Source organism: Petaurus breviceps, unplaced genomic scaffold, assembly GCF_028583685.1.
Source record: "Petaurus breviceps papuanus isolate PSGF00001 unplaced genomic scaffold, PetGlider_PUasm1.0 138, whole genome shotgun sequence".
NCBI lineage: Eukaryota > Metazoa > Chordata > Mammalia > Diprotodontia > Petauridae > Petaurus > Petaurus breviceps.
Genome location: NW_027185694.1, coordinates 28,923,390 through 28,949,202, shown reverse-complemented (window position 1 = coordinate 28,949,202; position 25,813 = coordinate 28,923,390). Strand labels below are relative to the sequence as shown.

The 25,813-nt window shown below is 45.8% G+C and overlaps 2 protein-coding genes across 3 annotated transcripts in view; one reads left to right on the top strand and one right to left on the bottom strand.

Annotated features, from left to right (window-relative positions):
- The window catches only part of ZNF598 (zinc finger protein 598, E3 ubiquitin ligase), a 35,297-nt gene extending 19,212 nt beyond the window's left edge, over window positions 1-16,085 (top strand). Inside the window, exons 4-12 of one of the 2 annotated variants that reach the window (XM_069062807.1) lie at window positions 4,820-5,031; window positions 6,039-6,256; window positions 7,062-7,170; window positions 9,531-9,712; window positions 10,280-10,364; window positions 10,873-11,657; window positions 13,339-13,474; window positions 14,545-14,689; window positions 14,801-16,085. In XM_069062807.1, the coding sequence (XP_068918908.1) occupies window positions 4,820-5,031; window positions 6,039-6,256; window positions 7,062-7,170; window positions 9,531-9,712; window positions 10,280-10,364; window positions 10,873-11,657; window positions 13,339-13,474; window positions 14,545-14,689; window positions 14,801-15,148 (2,220 nt within the window). In that variant the 3' untranslated portion in view covers window positions 15,149-16,085. Of the gene's footprint in view, window positions 1-4,819; window positions 5,032-6,038; window positions 6,257-7,061; window positions 7,180-9,530; window positions 9,713-10,279; window positions 10,365-10,872; window positions 11,658-13,338; window positions 13,475-14,544; window positions 14,690-14,800 lie in introns of both variants that reach the window. The other variant, XM_069062802.1, reaches the window with a different exon arrangement.
- Window positions 16,086-17,480: 1,395 nt separating this feature from the next.
- The window catches only part of SYNGR3 (synaptogyrin 3), a 12,247-nt gene continuing 3,914 nt past the window's right edge, over window positions 17,481-25,813 (bottom strand). The window contains exons 2-4 of the mRNA XM_069062815.1: window positions 22,184-22,421; window positions 21,563-21,705; window positions 17,481-20,947 (exon numbers count right to left, since the gene is read on the bottom strand). Coding sequence (XP_068918916.1) covers window positions 20,738-20,947; window positions 21,563-21,705; window positions 22,184-22,421 — 591 coding nt within the window. The 3' untranslated portion in view covers window positions 17,481-20,737. The remainder of the gene's footprint in view (window positions 20,948-21,562; window positions 21,706-22,183; window positions 22,422-25,813) is intronic.

Here is a 25,813-nt window from a genome sequence, read left to right as displayed (position 1 = left end):
GGGGAAAGAAACAATAAAAAGCACAAAACATAAAGAAAGTGAAAAAAGTATGCTTCAGTCTGCACTCAGAGTTCAGATCTCTCTCGAGCCGGAGAGCATTTTTCATCATGGGTCCTTTAAAATTATCTTGGATAATTGTATTGATTAGAGTAGCTAAGTCTTTCACAGTTGATCATCATTATGATATTGCTGTTTCTGTATAGAATGTTCTCCTGGTTCTGTTCACTTCATTTTGCATTGGTTCACTTAAGTTTTAACAGGTTTTTCTGAAACCATCCTGCTTGTCATTTTTTTTCCCCAGTTATTTTTCCCCACTTAATAGTATTTTATTTTTTCCAATTACATATAAAGGTAGTTTTCAACATTCATTTTTATAAAATTTTGAGTTCCACATTTTTCTCCTTTTCTCTGTCCCCAAGACCACTAGCAATCTGATATAGCTTATACATGTATAATCATGATAAACACATTTCCACTGTGTTTATCATACTGTGAAAGAAGAATCAAACCCTAAAAGAGAAACAAAGGGGTGCCATTGACATAGTCTTCTTTTTGTTAATTGATTTGTTTATTTACTTTTAGTTTACAACAATCAGTTCCACAGTCCCTTGAGTTTCAATTTTTCTCCCCCTTCTTCCCCCCCCCCCCCCCACCATCATGGCAGCATGCACTCAAATATAGAATTTACAGATATCTTCACATTAATCATTAGTTGGGTTGTAAAGAAGGATTATAACTGATGGAATGATCAGTGGGAAAGAGGAAACAAAACAAGAAAAAGAAACAGAGCAAGTAGTTTATTTCAATCTGCATTCAGACTCCACATCTCTTTCTTTTGATCTGGATATCTCTTTCGATTATGAGTCTTTTGGAGTTGTCTTATAAACCTTACATTGCTGAGAAGAGCCCAGTCTATTGAAGTTAGTTGTCATAGATATGATGTGTCTGTAATTGTGTGAAAAGTTCTGGTTCTTCTCTCACTCATCATCAGTTTATATATGTCTCTCCAGGTTATTATGAAGTCCGTCTGCTCCTCATTTCTTATAGCACAGTAGTCTTCCATTACATTCATATAACACAACTTATTCAGCCATTCCCCAATTGATGGGCATCCCCTTGATTTCCAATTCTTTGCTACCACAAAAAGAGCCACTATAAATATTTTTGTATATATGGGTCCTCCCACTTTTCTGTTCTCTTTGGGATATAACCGTAGAAATAGTATTGCTGGGTCAAAGGGTATGCACTTATTTATAGCCCTTTGGGCATAGTTCCAGATTGCTCTCCAGAATGGTTGGATCAATTCACAACTCCACCAACAATGCATTAGTGTTCCAATTTTTCCACATTCTTTCCAGCATTTATCATTTTCCTGTTTTGTCATCTTAGCCCATCTGGCTGGTGAGATGTGGTGCCTCAGAGTTGTTTTGAATTGCGTTTCTCTAATCAATAGCAATTTAGAACATTTTTTTGTATGCTTATAGATATCTTCAATTTCATCTTCTGAGAACTGCCTGTTCATATCCTTTGACCATTTATCAATTGGAGAGTGGCTTGTATTCTTAGAGATTTGACTCAATTCTTTATATATTTTAGAAATGAGGCCTTGTAGCAGCAAGCACCCCAAGAGTCCTCAGGGTTTGCTGCCAATACAGGTTCTTGGATCTGCTTTGATAAAGGAAAGCAACTCAAAATGGGTTAACAAGCTTACTTTAATCAGTCAAACATGTATCGTTTACCTACCGTGTTTCCCTGATAATAAGACCTATCCCGAAAATAAGCCCTCCCCTTACTTGTAAGATTCCTCTAAAATAAGCCCTCCCCCGAAAATAAGCCCTATTGAGATTGCTACTGTCGCTACATTACGGTACCCTCTGTATGCACCGCCCCCCCACCCCCCGTGAAACGTACGCCGCGCTCCAAGCTGCATCCATTCAGAGCTGCAGCAATGAGCGTGTCATCCTGTTCTTCCCCAGTGATTTGCTTATTGAATAAAGATACGTTTTTTTGTTCACATTTACCTGTTTATTAAAATTGCTGTCAATGTTCATTAAAATAAGCCCTCCCCTGAAAATAAGCCCTCTGGTGTTTTTCTGTCCAAAAAAAATAATAAGATAGTGTCTTATTATCAGGGAAACACGGTAGTTCAGGGGAAAGAGGTCAGCACCCCAAACTTCAGAATATACAGACAGAATTATCAAGACAGAAACAGATCAAGTAGACAGATTTCAAACTGTCCGACCATTACATCCATACCCAATCAACATCTGGGTTTTTCAGAGCCAGGGGGCTCTGGACAGCGGCTTCCCAGAATCCAGATCAAATCACAGAACACTTCTCAAAGTGAGCCCCAAAACAAAGCTACACATCAGGGCTTATATAGCCTTCTCCTGGCTCAGAGAATGTTAACAACCTTATTGACTCACTGGCCAATCAAGAAGTATCTACTGAAAAACAAGCCTCCCACCCCAGGTTCCAGGTACACTTTAGCCTAGGGGCAGGGAAGATCTTTAAATTTACACTCCTTGTATTCATACAGATTTGACTCAATTCTTTGTATATTTTAGAAATGAGGCCTTTATCAGAGACACTGGTTGTAAAAATTCTTTCCCAATTTTCCACTTCCCTCTTAATCTTGGTAACATTGGTTTTATTTGTACAGAAGTTCTTAATTTAATGTAGTCAAAATTATCCATTTTGCATTTTATAATGTTCTCTTACTCTTGTTTCGTCATGAAGTCTTTGCCTCTCCATAGATCTGACAGGTAAACTATCCCTTGCTCTCCCAGATTGCTTACAGTATCAGACTTTATACCTAGATCATGCACCCATTTCAACTTTATTTTGGCGTATGGTGTTAGATATTGGTCTATGCCCGATTTCTGCCATACTTTGTTCGAGTTTTCCTAGCAGGTTTTGTCAAATAGTGTGTTCTTATCCCCAAAACTGGGGTCTTTGGGTTTATCAAACAGTAGATTACTATGGTCATTGGCTACTGAGCCTCAGTGTACCCAATCTATTCCATTGATCCACTACTCTATTCCTCAGCCAATACCAAGTAGTTTTGATGATTGCTGCTTTATAATACAGATTAAAATCTGGTATGGCTTGGCCACCTTTCCTAGCATTTCTTTTCATTAATTGCCTTGATATTCTGGACCTTTTGTTCTTCCACATGAAATTTGCTTTCCAAATGAATCTACAAAGTAATTTTTTGGTAGGTTGATTGATATGGCACTAAATATATGATTTAATTTAGGTAAAATTGTCATTTTTATTATATTAGCTCGACCTAGCCATGAGCAATTGATGTTTTTCCAGTTAGTTAGATCTGACTTTATTTGTGTGAAAAGTGTTTTGTAATTGGACACACTCTCCTGGCAGAGATGGGGAGCCCAGCTTCATGATGAATCGTTTTGGAAGGGGAATTGGAAATTTAGGCGAATCCTGCAGTATCCCCTACCCAGAGAAGTGGGTGCTGAAGGGTAGATCCAGAAGTAGATTATGTTGACCTTAGGAAGATGAATGCTCATGGTCAGGGCTGGCATGGGCTACAGTGACCCCCACCATATGATATTGCCTCTTTGATTAGTTGATACTTCTACAAGACCCTAAGACAGCCACTAAAAAAGCAAAACTTCAGATCTCTGCCCTGAACTCTGGCCCTGTTATCCTGCTGTGCTCTGCCCATCTCCACTGGTTATGCCATTGACATCTCACATCAGCCAGTGCCAAACTGAAGTCTTCATCAACTTGTACGTTTTCCCAGCTTCCTTGCTAAGGATCCCTCCATTCTCCCTTAACCCTGCCTTCCCATCCCCACTCTCCCATCCCCAGTTGTTTGCTGAGTCCTTTCAGTTTTGTTTCTACAGCATTTCTTGTATCCATTTTCTTCTTTCCACTCATATAACTACCATCCTTGTTTATAACTTCTTATCTGGAATATTGTAATAACCTTCAGACTTATCTCTGGCTATTCCCCATTAGATAGACAGATTTGCACCAAAGAAAGCCCTTTCTCCACCATCTCTACTAGGTTTTCTTAATTGTGACAAATTACTGTGAGCACAGACCACCTGCTGGGCAGTGAATGACTCCTTGGAAAGCTGGAATGTGGGCTATATACCATGTAGATGATTGTAGTCTTTTCAATATAGTTGTCATTCAAAATCCCTCTCTTAAATGAGCCCATGCTTCCCTAATATAGTTTATAAAACCAAATTTTTCCATAATGTACCATTCTGGCTTTAATGTGTGATAGTTTACTTTTGGGCAGGGGAGTTGGGTCACTGGGAGGTGCTTGATAGAAAATAATCTTGATTTAAAGCTGGTCAGTTCAGGTAAAAAAAAATCTTTTTTTTTTTTTGGAGGGGGGAAGGTAAGGGAATTGGGGTTAAATGACTTACCCAAGGTCACACAGCTAGTAAATGTCAAGTCTCTGAGGCAGGATTTGAACTTAGCTCCTCCTTACTCCAGGGCTGATGCTCTATTCACTGTGTCACCTAGCTGCCCCTAAAAAAAAAATTCTTTGTATCTCAATGGATGTTGACAGGGCCTGGACCATTCTGGGTTCTACATCAGACACTGGGAACATATAGAGTGGGAATTTCTGGGTTACTTCTTAGAGAAAATTATATCTAATATTCAGCCATGAGTTCTTTCTGAATTCCATGATGAGCAGAGAGATTAGAGGACAGCGTCTTCAGAAACGTCTTTGGAGTGTGAGGAATCAGTGGTGAAGGTGAGAGACTGGCTCCTCCTGTCAGGTATTTGCTGTCCTTCCTTATGCCCTCACATGCCTTTATTCTTTTTCCCTAAGATCTTTACCTATGAGCGCAAATGGTATTCCCGCAAGGACCTTGCCCGACATCGGATCCATGGGGACCCAGATGACACATCGCACCGGGGTCATCCTCTGTGTAAATTTTGTGATGAGCGTTACTTGGACAATGATGAGCTCCTGAAACATCTGAGGAGAGACCACTATTTCTGCCATTTCTGTGATTCTGATGGTGCTCAGGAGTATTACAGGTTGGTGAAAAAGCAGACCTCATACGTCATGCCCCAGCTGGGACTGACTGAGCACAGATAGAATGGAGGTGGGGAGTTTGGGGTGCTGTGTAAGGGCTCTACTTGGAAGGCTAATTATGGGGAATTGGCATCACTTGTATTTTCTTTTCTGCTTAGTACAGAAGTTAGGGTTCCGTGTACCCAGGGTGGGTCCTAGCGGGGTGGCTGGCCTTAGTGTTTCCTGAAGTCTTTGTTTTTAGGGATTTGAGCAGCTGAGCCAAGTTATCCCTGACTGATTCCACGTTAGTCATAAGTCAGGATCCTTTGATGTTTATTTCTGTTGGGAATATAAAATGCTTTAAGACTGAAGCTGCTTTTTGTAACTGAGTTGTGAGTTCAGAGAACAGAATTATTTTCTGTCACTCACTCGTCTTTTCCTAGCAAAAAAACCCAAGCCAATCCACATTTCTTTCTAATCAGACTTATGAACAGGACTAATAACAATTAAACATAGATCCATTCATTCATGTAGTTGGACTTGCTCCAACATGACAGCCTTGAAGATTAGGGGAAAGGGAAAAGCTTTTTCTTTCTGAAAATGCACATGGATATGTGTTTAGCGTTGTTTCTGTAAAAATCTTGTCGAAAATAATGACCTGTGCTTATAAAACATTTCTGTTGTCTTTGGGGTGGAGGGGAGTCATGTAAATGTTTAGTGTTACTTTTTCAATGAGGATGAGAAGAAGAGATCCAGCCAGTCCTGTCTGGTCTATTGCAGAAATATTTATGGTCTTCTTGATATGTTGAAGATAGAATAAGCTCCCTATCATTATTACTTCCTATGCAGTGTATTTGGATACTGATGCACCCATCTGATGGGTCGAGTAGAACTTCCTCCTTGGGATTCATAGGAAAAGCTCCTGCAAGTGCTTCTTGAGATTTGCCATGCTTCCTTAATAGGTGCTGTGGTGTGCTGTTGGGGATTACTATATTAACCATATCCATCCCCATTTTTTACTTTACTTCAGTGACTATGAATACCTTCGTGAACATTTCCGTGAGAAGCACTTTCTCTGTGAGGAGGGAAGGTGCAACACCGAGCAGTTCACCCATGCCTTCCGCACAGAAATTGACTACAAGGCTCATAAGACTTCATGCCACAGCAAGAGTCGAGCAGAGGCGCGACAGAACCGGCAGATTGACCTGCAGTTTAGCTATGCCCCGAGGCACGCCCGCAGGGGTGAGGGTGAGTGTGCCTGGCTCTCTGTCCTTGGGAGGGTTCTAGAGCTCCTGGCTCACAGGATTAGCACTTTATTGTATGGGGTCTGTTCTACTTTTTTTTTTGCATGACAGTTACTTAAGACTTAGGTTTCCATGCTGTGTTCCTAGGAAGACAGATTTAGTTTACTGCCTTTAAAAATGAACTGGGGGGACAGCCAGGTGGCTCAGCGAGTAAGAGCACCGGCCCAGTGTGGGGATCGAATCCGAATCCGGGCTCTGATACTTAGTACCACACCCAGAAATAACTGGCTGTGTAACCTTGAGCAAGTTACTTAACCCCAATTGCTTTAAAAAAAAAAAATGAACTGGAAGGGGGCGGCTAGGTGGCGCAGTGAGTAAAGCGCAGGCCCCAGAGTCAGGAGGACCTGAGTTCGGTTCTGGCCTCAGACACTTGACACAGACAAAAAAAACAACCAGCCATGTAACCTTGGGCAAGTTACTTAACCCCAGTTGCTCTCCAAAAGGAAAAAAAAAAAAGAACTGGAAGAAGCAGTGTTATCATGACTTTTGCAGCCTCAGCCCACCCCAGAAGAGCATATTCTTAGACCAGAGCAGTGATTCAGAATGTCCCTGGTCTCTGTTTGGGGAGGGGTACGTTTCATCTCTTTGCTCTCCTGGAGCTGTTGTCCATAGAGTCTGAGGGAGGGAGGGGAAAGGAGGCCTACCCTAGGCCACAAGCCTGCAGAGTTGGGAGGGGGTGGGTGGTGGGGCTCGGGGCAGCTCTGAGAAAGGGTGAAGAGGTGGAGCAACAACCCTCTGCCTTCCTCTAGGTGTCATTGGTGGGGATGACTATGAAGAAGTGGACAGGCACAACAGGCAGAGCCGGGCCCATAGGCCCGGGGGGCGTGGTGCTCAGCAGAATCGACGTGGAAGCTGGAGGTATAAGAGGTGGGAGGCTTTTGATTGCTGTTGAAGTTCCTCTCTTGGCAGCACACAGGGTGTCTTGTGGGGGAGCTGCTAGAGGTGGGGGCTGGCTGAAGGGCTCTGCCTCCAAAAGGTCACTTTGTCCCCAAGTTGTACAGACTGAGAATCCTAGACTCAGATGGGGACAGGGAGTAGAGACCGGCTCCAGCCTTAACTTTTATAGATGAGAAAACAGAAGGGAGATGACTTGACCCATGGTTAAACAGCAAGTTAGCAGTCAGGCCAGGACCAGAACATACAACAGTTTTGTGAATAGATTCATTGCAATTAGTAAATCCCCAAATACATAAATTTCTGTCTCCAGCAGAGCCTCTGTCTTAAAAAAAAAAAAAGGCTATTTTATTGATTTCCATTTGTTTTTATAGCACTAATTTTTTAGAATTATGCCTTCTCTTCTTCCCAACTGAAGCCTCCCTCTGTTTGTGTTTTTTTTAAATATTTAATTAATTTGTAAATTTACTTTTAGTTTACAATATTCAGTTCCACAAGCTTTTGAGTTCCACATTTTCCTTCCCCTTTCCTTCCCCCCCCATGGCGTCATGCAACATTATAGAGGTTCTACAAATACCTCCATATTAAACAGTCAGTCTATAAAGAAGGATTATAACCAATGGAATGAGCAATGAGAAAGAAGGGACAAAACAACCAAAAAAGAGAGCAAGTAGTTTGCTTCAATCAGCATTCAGATTCCTTAATTCTTTCTCTGGATGTGGATAACCCTTTCCATAAGCTTCCCTTTTGTTAAAGAAAAATAAGCAAGAATCCTGGTCACAGGACCACTGCTTTTTGACAACTGATTACTTTTGAATCATAGATTTGAGTGGGAAGGGACTTAAGAAACCTATCTCTAGTTCAGCCCCCTCCTTTTTCATACAAGGAAACAGACCTAGAGAGATTAAATGACTTGCCCAATGTCACACAGGTAGTAAGTGACAGAGGAGTATTTGAATTCAGGCCATAGAATCATTGCTGTAGAGCTGGAGGGGATCCTTTCCCTCTCATTTTACAGATAAGATTGTGACTTGCCCAAGGGAACTCAGCTAGTAAGCATTACAATCAGGATTTGAAGCCAGTTTCTCTTGTCTACATGGGCCATTGCTCATGTAGTCTTTCTTTGCCCAGTGCTTCATTCTTGGGATAAGTTGCTGTTGATGTTGATGCAGACCCCTTTGGGCACACCCACCAGGAGGCTTCTCAGACCTCTTGTCCGAATTACTCCTCCCATGGATGGTATGCTTAGGAGGAGAATCCAGACTCCTGCTTTCTTTTTCTTTAACACCCTAAAGAGACACTACAAGCAAAAAGAATGACACCACTCATAGGTTAACCCCAAACCTTCTCTAAGAGAGTCTTGACTTCTTGACTGTTGAATAGACACAATTAGACCTGTGGGAGTGCAAATCTCTTTTTGTTAACCATCAGTCCTTCCCATTTCTGTATAGAGCCTGTACATGTGACCTTTCCCTTACTATTGGTGAAAAATGTACTGTTTTGCACAATAGTGGATTTTCAGCTAAATAAATACCTCTTTGGTAGGGGAGGTGAATGAGAAGTCACTGACATGTGGATAAAGCCTGTGCACCAATACCCTGGAATTGAGGTTGGTGCAGAAAAGTCATCAGCTTTGAAAGGAAAGAGACACCTAGAGCTGAGAGTTGGCTCTTCTAGGGAAAGCTTGGACTGGTGGTGTTCTCTCGTGGGGCCACGTGGCAGCTATGTCAGAGAAGTCTGTGCAGCCCAGCAGGCCAGGCTGTGGGGTCTTAGGATATGGACTCAGGCCTTGATAACTTGGCACTTCTTGGCTCTGTATATTTGTATATTTTCGTAGGTTCATTGGATTTGGAGCTGGTGTTGCTTTTCCCCAAAAGGACTACAAAAGCCCCTTTGAGGAAAACCCCATCTTTGTCTTAGCGTGAGCTAAGGGACATCTGGGCAAAGACTGGCAACAGTAGTAGAGACACAGAAGAGGCTATCACTTGGCAACTTGGGGGGTCATTGACTAAAGGGTGGAATAAGGCAGAGAGAGAAAAAATAGACCAGACCTACAACGAGGTTTGGCCTCAAATCTCAAGTATGGCTACAAGTTCCTGTCCCTTTCCTTTTCTGGGATCCTAGCCACATCCTCCCATGTTCTCAAAGGAAAGAGGGCAGGGGAACGCCTGAGAAGTTGGTTAGAATCTCAGTTCCCAGTCTTTTCCAGCAGATGGTGCCACAGGTCAGGCTTTGTCTGGACAACCTGGGACATGTTTCGTAGCAGTCCTTAGATTCTTTTCCTGACTCTAAAGGACTCTCCTTTTCCTTCTCCTGCACCTCAGGGAAGAAGAAGACAGAGATGTAGCAGCTGCAGTGAGGGCATCAGTAGCTGCACGTAGGCAAGAAGAAAAGAAATGGGTTGAGGATAAAGAGGATGGCAGCAAAGTGAAGAAGGACGAGGGGAAGGACTCGGAAGAAATTCGGAACTCCAGGAAAGCCCATAAGCCTTCTGCTGAGGCCCCAGGTGATCAGTGGTGGCCAGCAGGCAGGGCCTGCACCACACCCTCCTTTGTCTGGGATTCTCTCGCCATTGTCCCTTGGTTGGGAACGTTTTCCACAGGCAGGGACGACATTACTGCTCTGCAGCAAAAGATGGATTTTGAATGAATTACAGTCAAGTTGCTTTATCCAGGATGGGAAAATCTATTATGTGAAGCTGAAATTTTAGGATTTTTTAAAAGTCTCAGCTAAGGGATTGCATTCCTCTGAGAAAATGGTACTAAGCCACATATAATCTAATATATAACCATCCTTTATTATTTTTAAGACCAATGCAATGTGAAATACAAAATTAGATTATATATTTAACCTTTCTATTTGAAATAAAAGTTCAGAATAAGTTCTTCATGAACCTTTCTGAGTCATGATTCCTGCTGAGTGACATCTGTTGCATGAGAGTCTTTGAAGAGAAAGGTATACTTTAAGGTCCCAAGACTAGAGCATACAACTAAAGAGATTTTCATAGAAACAGTTTCTGGTTTTTGGCACTTGCCATCATTTCATGTTACAAGTTAATTGTCCTTGATCCTAGCTCCCAAAGAGGCCACTGCTAATGGTCCTGCAAGCCAAGAGGACTTTGTGTCGTTTAGCTCGGCAGCAGGGGGAGCTCTGCAGAGGTATGTGGGGCAGCTTGAGTCTGTTCTCAATTGTCAGAAACATTTTTTAAGATCCTGGGGGGCATAGAGGGATGGGTTGGTTCCTGCAAGGGTTTGCCTCTCTAAAAAAAGGGATCTTCTAGCTGACAGGGAGCTGGGAGGTGGGGCCCAAACATGAGCTCTTTGATTAATGACTAGACTGGGTGTCTAAAGGAGTTTTGAAGTCTCACCTGAAAATGGTCCTCCCTTAGGGCTTTTCTAGATAGCCACACATCCCTTTTCCACCTGAGTCCCATCCAAAGGGTTTCTGCTTTGGGATCTCTTCTCTCTGCAGGGGCCCATCTGGGGAATGAAGGTTTGCTTAGACGGGTGATGCCCTCTGTTGCCTCCTGCCTTGCATAAAAAGGGATTTGTAGTGGGTCTCCTCCCCTCTGTGAAGCAAACCAAGTTCAGGCTATTTCCCAACTCCCTCCTCCCTGATGAAGGCCCAAGTGGGTTATGTGACATCTTATCTCTCGCTCTGCCCCAGTTCCCTCCAGCCAGCTTCAGTTAAACTTAAAGAAGAAGACTTCCCAAGCCTCTCCTCCTCCTCAGCCCCCACTGTCTCCTCGGGGATGTCGCTTACTTATACAGTCACTGCCCAGAAGACCTCAGCCTTCCAAGAAGAGGACTTTCCAGCACTTGTGTCAAAAATGAGGCCCAGCAAAGCTGTGTCCAGTATCACTTCAGCCTGGAACAGTAGCTCCAGTAAGAGTGTTGTTCGGCCGGTGGCACCTGTCCAGGCTACTTCCAGCCAGCCCACAAAGAAACCCTCTTTGATCACCAAAGGGTGTGGTAAGGCAAGCAAGAAGAACAACAAAGCCCTGGTGTCTGATGATGAAGATGACAACGTTGGGCTGACCACCCAAGAGATCAGGAATGCACCCACCATGTTTGATGTCTCCTCCTTGCTGGCTGCGTCTTCCTCTCAGTCTTTTACAAAGGGGAGCAAGAAGAAGAAGATGGGAGCTGAGAAGCAGAGCTCGGTATCACCTCCACCCCAACCACCGGTGCCAGAGGTGACTGCCAAGCCAGCTTGGCGAGAAAAGGCTCCCAGCCCTGAACGTGGACTGGCTTCTATGGTCACAGCTAATGGCTCAGAGAAGCCTGCAGCCATTGTGAATGGACATTCAGAAAAGGCAGCCCATGTTGGCAGTGTCCCCAAGGAGCCTCCAGGGCTCACAAAGCCACCACTGACTAACCAGTGCCCTTTACCTCAGGAAGACTTTCCAGCTCTCTGCAGTGCGGGGCCTTCCCGAATGCAACCTCCACCAGGTAACAGCAGTCAGGCAATGGTCCCACCTGGGCAGGAGCGGGCAGGAGCGGGTGGGAGAAGGAGGAGTGGGCCAGAGCTCAGACTCCAGGGTGCTGAGTTAATTCTAAAGGCTTCTGGGGTCAAGAAATGTCATTTATTAGTGCCTGTCACTTGGATAGCAGACCTGCTTCCTTTCAGTGACATGTTTGAAACCAGGAACATTGGGATCTACTGGGTGTGTTCCCAGTAGAATGGCTGGTTTGTTCTATCTAGAGTAGAATTCCTTTAGGTCCCAGCTAAGAAATGACAGGTGTGCTCTGGCCTCACAAGTCCCACCTGATAATCTAGCATTGAGTGCAACCTGGGAAGTCACTTCTCTGAGGCTTACAGTTTCCTCACCTGGAAGAGGAAGAGGGTAGACCAGGTGACTCCTGATATTCTCAGCATCTTTAAAATTATGGTCCTGGAGCCCTGCAGGCATGTCATTGGACACCCCTCCTGTGGTCTCTGTACTGACGTTGGGTCACCTCCCATTTATAACCATCTCCACACTTCTTTAGCCACATTGACTTATAATGGTTGGATTACTGGAGAACATTTTGCCGGGCTACAGATGCCAAATGGGGCCTAAACTCTCCATTTTAGTTCAGCATGAAAGGAAGGGCTATGTGGCCAAGAGGGAGCAGAAAGGTGCATTTACACTCTCATATCCCCACCCACCCCTTAAATCCTTTTATGTGGGGTGGGGGCTTTGGGCATGTCTGAGTTTTTCTGGTTGGGGAGTATGCAGTAACATGTTTGTGGTAGGTTATGGGGATTTTGAAAAGGACTGTTTGATGGAAATGAAGAGTCATGGCGGAAAAAAGTTCCATGTGTTTCTGCCTCTTCTTATGGAAGCTTCACTAAGTGAGAGGGATCAGTAGGGCAGAAGTAGCTGGGTCCTCACCAGGGTGTGACTTTGAGATCTAGAGTCTTTCTTTGGTAGTGAGAGGTTGGGACCTGGTGTGAGTCTATTGCTGTTTTCATTTTTAGAGGGAGGCAGCGCTGTCATGTGAGGAAGGTGGGCATAGACACTGCCTGCAGGTTACAAGCTCTGTAGTGACAATATTGTGTGCTTGAGGACATGCTACAGCTCAGAACAGTGAGGTGGTATTTGCTTAAGGAAATGCTGGAGTCTGACGCCCAGTGGAATGGGGTCATTCTCTGTACTGAAGAGGCCCGCACTGTGCTCAGAACTTCTTTGAGATGTTTCTCTTTGTAACATCTTGGTGGGATGGAGCCTGAAAGAGGCCCAACTACCCTGCCATTCCATAATAACTCAGAACCTGGGGTAGAGGACCACCCTGAGGACAGTTCCACCCCCTGGTGCCTCTCCCAGCTGCACAGCTGGCTTGACTAAAAGAAGTGGTAGCTTTAACCAGTGATTTACAGATGTTTCTTAGAAACATCCATGGGGTCTTTTGTGCCTGTATGGTGCCATTTGTTGGCTTTTTTGTAGTAACAGTCATTTTGTTCCTGTGGGACCTTTCTCTGGGCTCCAGTGCGTTCTGTCTGCTTTATTACCTGTCAGTCCCAGAAATCTGGCATTTCCTGCTCTAGTGGCAGCAGGTGGGGGAAGGGTGAAGTAAATGTCTCCACCCTCCACCATTTGTGCCTGTGCTACGTTTCATATTGTCTTCCTCTTCTCTTGTGGTTTCCTAGGCTTTAACTCTGTGGTGCTATTAAAGAGCCCCCCACCACCTCCAGGACTGTCACCACCCATTAGCAAGCCCCCTCCGGGCTTTACCATCATCCCATCCAACAGCATCTCCGAGTCCATCACCACCTCCATAAAAGAGTAAGTTACAGGTGTTTCGAGTGCTTCATCCTGTTCACACCAGATTCAGCTGAGCCTGTGTTTCAAGGGAGGGAGGAGGTGGGTAGGGAACCAAGACCATGGGGTCACCTTAGGGCTAACTGTGAATGAGTGGGCAGGGAGCGCTTGAGGTGTGCTGCGCCTGCTGCTGCCCAAGGGAACAAACACATCTCATCTCTGAATGTCGTCCTTGTCATCCAGGCAGGGCTGGCCCTCCCATGGGGCTGGGGAGGTGCAGTCACAGCAGCTCTGCCCAACAGCTCCTGTTTCCTTCCCCTCGACATCATTTGTAACAGACTTGTCCTCTGTGTCAGAACGCAGCTTCCACTAAACCTTTTCACTTGGGATGTTGCTGTCCCCAGCCCTGTCGCTGGAAGCTCTCCTGGAGAGGACCGATTTCATTTTGCTCAGTGATTCTTGGTGTGGGGTCTGTGTGACTCAGAGGCAGCCCCGGATGTACATTCCTACTTCTGGCTCCTCGGTCCGCCCTTCGGATGAAGGAAATGCCCCAGAAGTAGCTGCAGCAGCTGTGTTCTCAGGTGCTGTCACTCTTCTGATAGTATCCCCGGGGCCCTCCCTCCCGCATGCTCAGCAGGGAAATGCTCACCAGCTGCTCCCATTAGAAGAGGACACAGGCCCTCCGCCCTCACCAGAACACTGTGGGGTGGGAAGGCTGTAAAACAGACACAGGTGCAGCTGCCTCGGGCCCCAGGGCAGGGCCCCTCAGCAGGGCCATGGCATGGAAGGGGAAGAGCCCTGGACTGGGAGGCAGGAGCCCTGGGTTCTAGTCCCAGCTTTGCCACGACCTCACTGGGTGAGAGCTTAGGGGTCAGTCACCTAGCGTCTCTGCCTCTTGTAATTTCTCCTCCTTAAAATGAAGGAGATGGTCTTTCAGCTCTTAAAAAATTATTATTTTCACTTATTTTCCAGGGTGAGGCCAAGGGTAATAGGCAGATATCAATATTTACTCCTCCGCCCCCATCTCTTCCTTTCCTCTTTCTTCCCTATCTCTCTCCCCTCCTTCCCTTCCTCCTCTTCCCTTTCTATATCAGGCAAGGTCCCTGCCAAGGAACTTATTTGATACCTGAGAATTTCCAGCAAAGGAACTTCCAGCTCATCCAGTCCATAAAGGAACTCCTTCAGAGTGATGAGTCCAGATTCAACAAATTTAAAAGCCATTCAGGTCAATTCCGACAGGTTAGTGGGCAGCAAGGCTGGGGGTGGGGGGAGTGGGCAGTTAGCTTGGTCTGGTATCGAGGAACAAAATGAACTTGTGACAGGCTGGTTTGTTTTTTTCCTGGACTTCAGGGTCGTATTTCTGCAGCGCAGTATTATAAGAGCTGCCGGGAACTCCTCGGGGAGAACTTCAGAAAAATCTTCAGTGAGCTCCTGGTGCTCCTGCCCGACACAGCCAAGCAGCAGGAGCTGCTGTCGGCACACAATGATTTCCAGGTCCAGGAGAAGCAGGGAGCACCCAAATCTAGAAAGAACAAGAAGAGTGCATGGCCAACTAGCACCCCTTCTGAACTGGACTGCTGCATCTGCCCCATTTGCCAGCAGGTGCTAACCCAGGATGACCTGGGCACCCACAGAGCCCTGCATATTGAAGATGAAGAGTTCCCCTCCTTGCAAGCCATCAGCAGAATTATCAGTTAGCTTTCATCAAGACCAGCGAACAATCTCCACACCACCTATTTGCACTTTTTTGAAGTAAGGTCTGGTAAGCCACAGCTGCCAGGGGTGTGGCTGGCTGGCTGTCCCTGGGGACAGCCCCACACAGGGCCAATGCACACCCCCTATACACACACTCTCCTCCCCTTTGCAGAAACCAAAACGCCAGAGCACCAAATGCCTCAGGAAAAGTAGACCAGGCCACCCGGTGTGGTTAGCAGATCGGGCAGGGGAGGGAGAGCCAGATGGGGTCATCTTCCAGGTTTACCTTGCCCCACTCAGTACACCGCCACCACCCGCCGTTCAGGAATACAGTTGGGTTTCTTTGGAGCCAAGTAAAGACTGCCTTCCTCCCAGAATGAGGATAATCTTGCTCTTTATTCTTTTACTTTTTATCAAGTGACTGGGGGGGTGGGGAGAGGGTGAAGGAGGATAGTTCTTGTAGCTTGGGGGCCTTTCCCTGGTGTTGAAGCCAGTTACCATGCTGGGACAGACCCAGAACTGCCTGCAGTCACACAGATTAGAGGAGCTACCGTGAGGAGAAAGAAATGGGGTTTATGTTGAGGGAGTGAGACTGTTCAGTGTGTAAACGGTTGGTAATTTTGTGATTAAAGAACATTGAGAATGGAAAGTGAAAATAAAATCGTGCTACTTGAATTGGAATAATCTTTACAGGATTAGCTGAATGCAGGATCGAAAAATCTCTTTTGACCTTTTATAATAAGACAGGTTATCTTCAAATACATTTATTTTGCAGTACAGCATGTAGAATATTGTTCTAGGCTTATCTTTTTTCTTTCTCTCTTTTTCTCTCAGCAGTGGTCATGATTATTTTAATTTGTATTTAAAAACAGCTGTCTTTCTGATGATTGGATGTATTGATGCGGTTGAGTTGGAACATTAAAAACTGCTGCACATTGTTGCTTGGTGGTCCTAGTCTCTGCTTTCCACTAGGAGAGTATGGATGTTCCTAGGTCACAAAGTCAGTGCTGGAATGAAGAGGCCTGGCCATTGAGAGCTGGTGGCTCCTGGCTGTTTTTTCCAGGCATCCCCAGGCCAAGTCATAGGTTCTTTGCTGGAGAAGACCAAGGTCTGCCCATCAAAATAGGGTGATTCCTGACCTGTTCTCCTCTAGTGCTCCTGGGCCAGGAAAAAGGAGTGCCCACTCTGAGATAGCACAGGAGCATTTGTAGCAGATTCTTTGAGGCCTCACTCTATACTGGGTATTTGGCCATTGCTTAGGGATAAGTGATTTGAGAACTTGTCTGTCTTGGGCCCAGACTATAGGTAATCCCCACCCACTGCTAATAAAAGTGGTCCTGTGTGAGACTGCTGTGATGAAAGGGCCTTAGCAACATTTCCAGCTCCAGCCTTTTGGTGCAAATATGTACTGTTGGCTACAGGCCTGGTGCGGGGCTGGGGCTATCTTCTGAGGGATGCTCATTGTATCCACTAATGACCATTACTTTGCTGAGGCTTCATTTCTTTTTTTTTTTTTTTTTAAAGCAGTTGGGGTTAAGTAAGTTGCTCAAGGTTACATGGCCAGTTATTTCTGGGTGTGGTGCCAAGTATTGGAGCCCAGATTTGATCCCCAGGTCATCCTGACACTGGAGCCTGTGCTCTTACTCGCTGTGCTACCTGGCCACCCCCAGAGGCTTCATTTCTTACAGGCCCTTGGGGGTTCAAGAGGAGTCCGGTAAGTAGCTGGGAAGGAAGGACAAGTGCTCTATGACCAGGATCTCCTGGATGGCTCCAGGATGGGTGTACTCAGTCAGAGCAATCTCAGACTCATTCCCATGAAATGGACATTATTTCTTGTGGTTTCTTCTATTCTAGATTATCTAGGACAACACCAGTTTTTCTTAGCCCAGTTCTCGATTATAAAAGCTACCTTCATTTTTAAAACGTTGGTGTTTTTCCCTTGAAAGTTACTGCACTACCCTGTTATCTCTTCCCATTTACTTAAAAATGGGCTTCCTGCTGTCCTCTTAGAAGTCACCTTAGCCTCAGCCCATGAGGATTCTTCTCCCACAAAGAAGATTGTGAGGAAAGAGGCAGCGGGCCTCTGCAGACCCACAGCAGTCCTGCTGGTGCTGCCTCGAGTCACTGGATACTACCCAAGGGCTGGCGTACAGGGGACTTGGAGCCCAGTTTGCCCAACCCCCCTCATTTTAGGGTCTTGCTAAATAAAGGCCAGGATAGCAAGTTGGTGACAGTCACAGCTACAACCCCTGTCGAGGGCTCTGACAAGGTCTGACTTGACCTTGCTGCTCCCCTTGCTGAAAAATGCATTTCTGGTGTCTCCAGGCTACACAAGTTCATTTGCACTCTTTATTGAAAATAAGTTGCAGTTGGGACACAGACACTGAAAATACACAATCACAGATTGTTCTTTCAGAAGAGATGTGTGTGTGTATGTGTATACATATATATATATATACAAAAAAATTGTAAACATTTTTTTTACTGACGGTTCCATACACAGTCCACCCTAGACTACAATGTACATAGTTTTACTTAACAACAGCAGCTTTGGGAAGCGGCCTGCCTTTAAAGAGAGGTATCTGCGAAACTTAAATGGGCAAACCACATTTGGTATCCATTTGATATTAAAAACTAGTATAGAATTGAAGGGTTAAATGCAACAGAGTCCAGGCTGCTGAGCTCCAGCAAGGAGTGAGTGGTCCCTCTAACGAACTCTGTGTATAACAGGGGAGGGAAGAGGCCAGGAGGGTGGGCTGGGAGGGAGCACCCCCTGGTTGCTTGCCAGTGACCAACCAGCCCACCTGCTGTGGGGGAGAGTTGGCAGAAGTTATAGATGGGTTATTTGAGATGGGAATGAGGTGACTTAGCCCATAAAGTCATTCTCACATAAACAGTTCATCATCTGAACCTATTGTGTACAGAAAGATTCTGTGAATGCTTGCTTCTCTGGGGAAGAGACATTGTTGAGCCAGGGGACACAGTTATCAGCCTGAGGATGGCAGGTACAGTTGGTATGTGGATGCACTGTTTACAGGACTGGAAAGCAGAAAAGGAAGGGGGGGTCTTCCTTGGACATCCTGTAGATGTGTCAAATGCATTTATTATTTAAATCTGGAAAAGAGGCAGAGTTCTAGACCCCTCACCTCCCTTTTTCTCTTATGTCCTTATTTCCTCCCACCCTCAACCAGCACTCATATACTTTCCCTACCCAAGCCAGGCAGGGGACGTGTATGTCTTGCATCCTCTCTGAAAAGTGGTGACTCCCACAAAGCCTGGACTTGGGCATGTATTTTTAGCTGTCAAGGGAGGCAAGAGGAATATCAGCCTCAATGTCTGACTCCCTGTTACTTTCAGAGAAGATTCCTTTGGAGGATCCTCGGCCGCTTGTGAGCAGAAGCCAATAATGGGAATGTTGGCGCGATGCTCAGAATCGCAGCAGTATGGGCATGCTTTGCTTCAGCTGGTAGAGCAGGGCCCTGACTACGGATGAACACTGGCCCCTATTGACCAAGGGAAAATGGCTGGTGGTTGGGAGAGTGTGTGTGGGCGGGGCAGGGGGTGCTTAATGGGGGAAGAAAGGCAAGGGTCTGGGGAGTTAATGCAGGAAGGCTAAAGCATGTTCTATTAGCTATAACACCAACAACTCTAGGATTTCCCTAATGAGTCCATAAGAATAGAGTAAATGACATTCCGTGTCGCTGGGCATACTACCCTACCTGACAAAACCACTGCACATAAGACGGACTACGACAGACACTACTGAACAGTACTGCCCACACCCAAAGTTGCTATAAGGATCCCCTAGGGTGGGTTGGGAGTTGGCCAGGTCATGCAGTAGGGATTGGGCCAGACGTAGGGGCAGGGCTCTTGCTGCTGCTGCCTGTGGTACATCCCACCATATTGTCAGCTCAGACCCATCTGCAGGGGTCTGGGGTGTTAAGTTCTGGCAGAAAGCCCTAGATGATTCCCCCCTCCCAGAAAGCACTGGGCAGGTAGAGGGAGGGCAGGTGGCAGGTCAGTGCTACCCCAGGCAGGCTGGCCTTGATAGAAGGCAAAGTGCTTAACCACCATGTTGGCCACTTCCCATTCCTCAGCTCTGTCTCTGCAGCCTAGGCCTGGCTTGGCAGGGAGGCTAGTTGGGGAGTAGAACCCCTAGGCCAGGAAAGAAGGACATGGGGAAAGTATCCCTGAGGCACTAACAGGAATACCCTCCCAGGAACTCCTGCCTTTTCTGGGGGCATGCACACATTGCTGCAGCAGCCCCAACTTTTATGTCACTACCAAGTGACCTGGGGATCTGGGGGAGTGCGCCACCAAGGGCTCAGGGGCACTGAGAATGGCCCTGACATCCATAGAAAGCCCATTGCGATCACGGTAATACACAGAGAGCAAGATAGAAAAATACAATATACCCAATGGACAGTATCTCACACATACAATCAATTTAAGAAACCGTTTAAATTGATTATTGGCTAAAATATTGACACATGTACCTTTTGTGCTGCTAAAATGGGTCAGTGTTCCCTCTAAGGAAAATATTGCTGCAATTTGTTTTCCCTGGGTAGGGGTTATGGGGCTCCCCTTACTCAGCTGGACCTTTTCCTTCAGACTTGGGAATGAGAAGTCAGGGGGCCTGGCACAGGATGGGCAACAGACACCTCAGCCTTTGGGGGAGGGATGGGACAGAGCACCCTGAAAACCCTGAGTCTTCTCCCCAGCAGGGCAGGGTTTGGGGGCCCAGGTGGGTTTGGCTCATTCTGAAAATTTATTAGAGAAGGCCAAAGGAGATAGGATCGGGATGGGGGAAGAAGAGTCAGCCCCTCCTAGCCAGGGACTGGAGTTGGGGAAGTTCAGAATGTCCAACTTAGCAGGTTGTCCTGATTCAGAGCTAGTGGGTAGAAGCTGGCCCTGAGCAGAAGGTACTGAAGACTCAGAGGCCTGGCCCCCAGAGGGGCACAGTTGTGGGTGGGGTTAGGAGGTGAGTAGCACCCATCCTACAAAGACTGGGGAGCTTTGGGCTCAGCAATTCCCAATGAGAGCTCATGATTTCAGGTTAACTTACTTCCTCTCCTATTTTTCCTTCCTTCAGCATTCACAAAATGCTCACTGCCTCCTCCCTTTTGCCCTCCTTACTTTCTAACTTTAATGTTTATTAAGGCCATTCTGTAGTTAGAGTATGATTCTTCATTTCTCCCTCCTTCCACCTTCTCTTCCTGGAATGTACTTGGCGGCCTTCAACTAACTCCTTCTCCCACTTAATTTCCCACCTTCCTGCTTTCTTCCTGCCTTCTTTCTCAGCCTTCTTTTCCCTGCCTCTTTCCTTCCCATATCCATTTTTATACCTTTCTCCTTTCCCTCCCTCCTACCCACTGGCCTCCTTTCCTTCCCCAACTCCCTTCTTTCCTTCCTTCCTTTTCAGACTTAGAGGGAACACTGTGTGATTATTTTGTTTTCTTAACCCTTAGAGGTGAGACGAGAACCGAGACCACTGTACAGAGTCCACAAGACTGGCCCACAGGGACAGGCCATAGCTGTAGCCCAAACATGCTCACAGTACCCCGTGGCCCTGGCACGGGGTGGGCAGCTCTACTAATAAGCTGGCACCTGGTAGCCCTTGGGGCTGGTATCTAGCGTCTCGGTGAAGGGGGGGCTCTGGTAGGTTTCAGTGCCCTCCACACCACTGCCTGCTGGGTATCCAGGGTAGCTGGTGCCAGGGGCTGCACTAAGCTGGTCTGTAGCAAAGAGTGACATATCAGTGCCCAGACGGTATCTCTGCACTGCCTTCACCGTGAGGGCCACCTGTGGGGAGATCCAGAATGAGCAAGGTTAATGTAACAGTAGCAGCCAGAATCCCCAAACAGGCCACAAAGGCTTCCAAGGAAACCCAGAACAGCAAAAGGAAACAGCTGTCAAGTAGGAAATAACTAGTATAATAAGGGAAAATAGACTGAATACCTAAACAAAAATGTGGAGAGAGCAAAAGATAGAAACTGGGCAGTGCAAAGAGTTGTTTGATGAGTAGTAGTCAAGACAGCTGAGATTTAGTCCTGGCTCTGTTTGTTTGGCCTTAGGTAACTAACTCCCTCCCCATCTTGACTTCTCCATCTGTAAAATGGGTTAGATTAGGTACTCTAAGATCTAGAAACTATGAGAGACAACCAGAGAATATAGTGGCAAGAGATCAAGAAACAGATGGAGAGGAAAGGAAAAGAGATGGTGGTGAGGCAGTTGTAACTCATTGGGCCCCATGGGGTAAGGAAGCTGGGTGGCTTTCCTGATGGCACTCTGGGAAGTTCCCAAGCCCCTACCCCCATTCCAGAGTCCTAGGCCCTATCTCTTGCACCACACAAAGGGCCAAGATCAGCCTTAGCTTATTAGTGACAGAAGGTTGAGGGATGCTGGTCCCATACTCACCCAGGTGATGATAGAAAAGAAAGAGAAAGCAATGCCTGCCCGGGCTGCATCTGCCCCCTGGTTTACTTCCTCACTCTTCTTGGTTTGTTGCCATTGGTTTGCCAGGAAACAGAAACATACAAACCACAGGAAGGACCAGAGCCCTGAAGTCAGAGTGGGGAATAACTCAGATGGGGGAGGCTGATGGAGCAGTTTCCTCCATGCACAATCCCCTTTCCATTCCCTGCCATGTCCCCAAATCTCAGTTCTCCTCCCCCTACTGTAACCCCTCTAAATCCCTACCCCTCCAAACTATCCCCTAGATACCTAAATTCCTTCAATGACCCCAAGCCCTCCACCCTGAATTCCAAACCTAAATGCCTACCTCTCAGAAATCCCCTAATCTGACCCCCCCAAGACTTCCATCTGGACACACACCAACCCAAAACTGCCATCTCAAACTCCCAATTCAAATTCTCTGACGACAAAACCCCAGAATGTTTATCCTGACCCCTCCCAAGTCCCCATCTTGATTTCCATGATCCAAATATCCCACCTTGAGTCCTGAACCCCAAGCCTCCCTTATACTCCTTTGGTGCCCTATTCAAAAAGAAGTCCCTAGTGAACCCTCCTGTCTCCCACCTGAGAAGGCCAGGTCCAGGAGCACTGCCCGCCGCCGGTCCTTGACACTGCTGATCTCCTGGAAGTTGAGGTCAAGGACGAGGAAGAAGATGCAGGCAAAGAAGGCAATGATGCCAATGGCAATGCCATAGTTACAAGCACCTTCATTCTTGTTGTAGATGCAGTGCAGCTCTGGGGTACTTTCACTATTCACATAGCCCTCATTCACGATGGAGCCAAATACCACAATGGAGAACACCTGGGGGTGAGAGCAGGGCTGGCTGGAGGGTGAGGCCCACACCCATCAAGCAGGTGTGGGTCTCTCTCCAGCCTGACTCCTGGCCCATGCTGGACTGGATCCAGAGTGACCCAAAGACACCGAGAAGGGTGCCCTCAGAGCCTTACGTGGCTGGTGAGAGGTGCAGCAGGAGCTGAGAGTGATTAAGATGGGAGTGTACCTTCTCTTCATACTCAGTTCAGCCTTGCTATCCATCCACCTGCTAGCCCCTTTAAGGCTTTCTGACAAGGGATGGACATATTCACTAGGCTTTTCTCCTTGGCCCCTGAAGCCTCTAAGAAGGAGGTAGCTGAAGCACATTGAAAGACAATACCCTGAAGGAGGCTTTGTTCCCTGTCTAGCTGATCTTTCTGTCCTACCTTATTCCTTTCCTCTCCTGCCTGACCTACCTACTCCTGGCCATGCCCTCCACAACATTCTAATCTTAACTTCACTCTCCCTCCTGGACTCTTTTGTTTGCTTTCTCTGCCAAGGAGATTGATATCCAGACTGAAAGGGATAGGACAAAAATGATTAATAGGAAGTCGAAACCCCAGACAGGTGAGGAGATGGTAAGCAACTGTCCTCAATGAGTTCAAGTCATCAGGCCAAGATGAATTGCAGCTTTTGGTACTGAAATAACTGTTGGATGTGATTGCTGGGCCACTGAGAGATCTCTGAAAAATCTTGGGAGGTGGGGGTGGGAATAACAAATGTGGAATTTGGGAATTGGAGCCATTCTGGAAAGCAGTATTTATAGTCACTCTTTTTGTAGTATAAGACCTGGAAACACATCCCATTAATAGGGAAAGGACTGAACAAATGATGGCATGGGCATGTAATGGAATACTACTGTGCCATAGGAAATGGTGAAGGGGCCAGTTTCAGAGAAGCCTTGTATGAAGTGATACAGAGGGAAGGGAGCAGAACCAGGAGGACAATTTATACAGTAACAAGCGACTTTGAAAGCTGTAAAAATTCTGATCAACACAACACCTATCCATAATTCCAGAAGATTGATGATGAAGCATGCTACCTATCTCTTAACAGAATGGTGATGGACTCAGGACTGCACAATAAGACATACTTATTGGACACAACCAACATAGGAATTTGTTTTGCATAACTAAGCATATTACAAGGGTTTTGGTTTTCTTTTCTCCTCTTTCAGTGGTGGGGATGGGTTGGAGGGAAGAGAAAAAAATAAATCAATTGGATTTAATTCAAAAATTAAAGGGAAAAAAAAGGAAAATCATGGAATATGGGAAATGTGCCAGAAGAATAATCAAGGGCAAGTGTTGTTCCAATTTGAGAGAGAGAGAGAGAGAGAGATCACAAACTATGAGATAGTGAGTTTGACTTGGATTCCAGACAAAATTCTAGAATGAATTTCTCAAGAGAATGGTTACTGAACATCTATCTAGAGAAGGAGTCTTCATAGCTCCAAGAAAAAATGTCGAGTTAACCTTCCTTCTCTTTTTTTGACAGGACTACTAGACTGGTATGTATCAAATGGATTACGGGAGGCATAGTTTGCCCAGATTTTAGCAAAGTATTTGACAAAAGTTTCTCATGCTATTATCAGTGGACAAGATGGAATCATGTTGGCTAGAGTACCATTAGATGTAATGACCAGACCCCTAGAATGATCATTAACGGATTTATATCGAGGTGGTATCTAATTAGAGCACCTCTAGGGCATTGACCCTATACTGTTTAATATTTTTAGCAATGACTTGGCTAAAGGTACAGCTGACATGTGTATTAGACTTTCCAATAACACAGAACTTAGAGGGAAAGTAACAATGTAAGAGTCAGAAGTGAAAAAATAAATTTTAATAGGCTAGTTCTAGTAAGATGAACTTTAGTAGTGTTGGATACTGTTGGATTAAAAAAAATTAGTTTCTTAAGTATAAGAGGAAGACAGCATGGCTAGATGACAGTTCATCTGAAAAAAAAATCGAAGAATTTTAGTGGTCCTCGAGCTCAATGTTTGATCAGTCAATAGCAATGCTAGCAAAAAGTGGAAGGAAAGCTAATGCCATCTTAGACTGCACTGATAGGCAGAAAGGAGGTGAGAGTTCTGTTCTGTCCCAGTCATGCCATACCTCTAGAATTGAATCCAGTTGTGGGTACTGAATTTTAGAAATGACCCTGACGAGTTAGATGGCATCCACAGGAAGACCAGGATAGGGAAGGGCCTCAAGATGGTACCACAAAAGAACTGGGTGAAGGACCTGGAGAAGCTTAGCTTGAAGAAAAGATGGCTTCCTAGGGATGTCTTCCACACAGCTGCCAAACTGATGTTCATAAAAGTCTTGTCATTCCCCCACTCAAAACACCTTCCATGGCTCCCTTTTGCCTCTCGAAGAAAACACAAAACACTCAACCTGGCACTCAGTGCCTTCTGTAGTCAACCATACCAGATTCTCCCTTCCAGGTTGTTTCTTACGTCTTCCCTTCATACACTGTCTCTTTCTAGCCAGTCTGGCACACTGGCTGTTTTCTGTACACAAATTCTACCTCTTGGATACACTTCCCCTCCCTGCTTCCTTCAAAGCACAGGTACTTAAGTGCCTATGTGATTTCCTCATCTCACCCTCCCCTTCCCCCACCAGTTGTCAGATGTGTGAATTTTGTCTTGGACATCTGGAGTGCTAATCTCAGATTTTTGAATCCTTAATGTCTGACACCTGACCTAACTGTTCCTGACATTTGAATGAACTGTCTTGGACACCTGTATTCTTCATTGCTAACATTTTGCTTCACTATCTCTGTCATACATTCAGATTTTTCATTGAAAATATTTGAATTCACTCTCTCTGGAATCTGTATTTGTAATCTCTGACATCTGGATATGTCAGACGTTGCCTGGTAGTGAGGAGAATGAAACCACTTGATGTTTCTAGAACAGCATTTAGGTATGTGGAGAGATAGGAAACAGTGGTCCTTATCTAAACCAGGTGTCTCCAGAAGGTTCCAAAGAGTGATACACTCATCCTTCCCTCTCTGTTCATTCTCTTCTTTACGGCTGCTCCTGCTGATGGTAATGGTTATAGAATCATGGAATGTTTGAGTTAGAAAAGACATCTCTCATTTTACAAACAGGTAAACTAAGATCTGGGGAGGTGGAAGGGAAAGTGACTTGTCCAAAGGTGGCAGAATTGGGATTAGAAATCAGGTCTTTCAGGCAGCTGTGTGGCACAGTGAATCAGAGCATTGGCTCTGGAGTCAGGAAGACCTGAGTTCAAATCCAGCCTCAGACTCTTAACACTTATTAGCCGTGTGACCTTGGGCAAGTCACTTAACCCCAATTGCCCTGCCTCCCCCCCTCCAAAAAACAAAACAAAAAAAAAATTGGGTCTTTCTTCTGA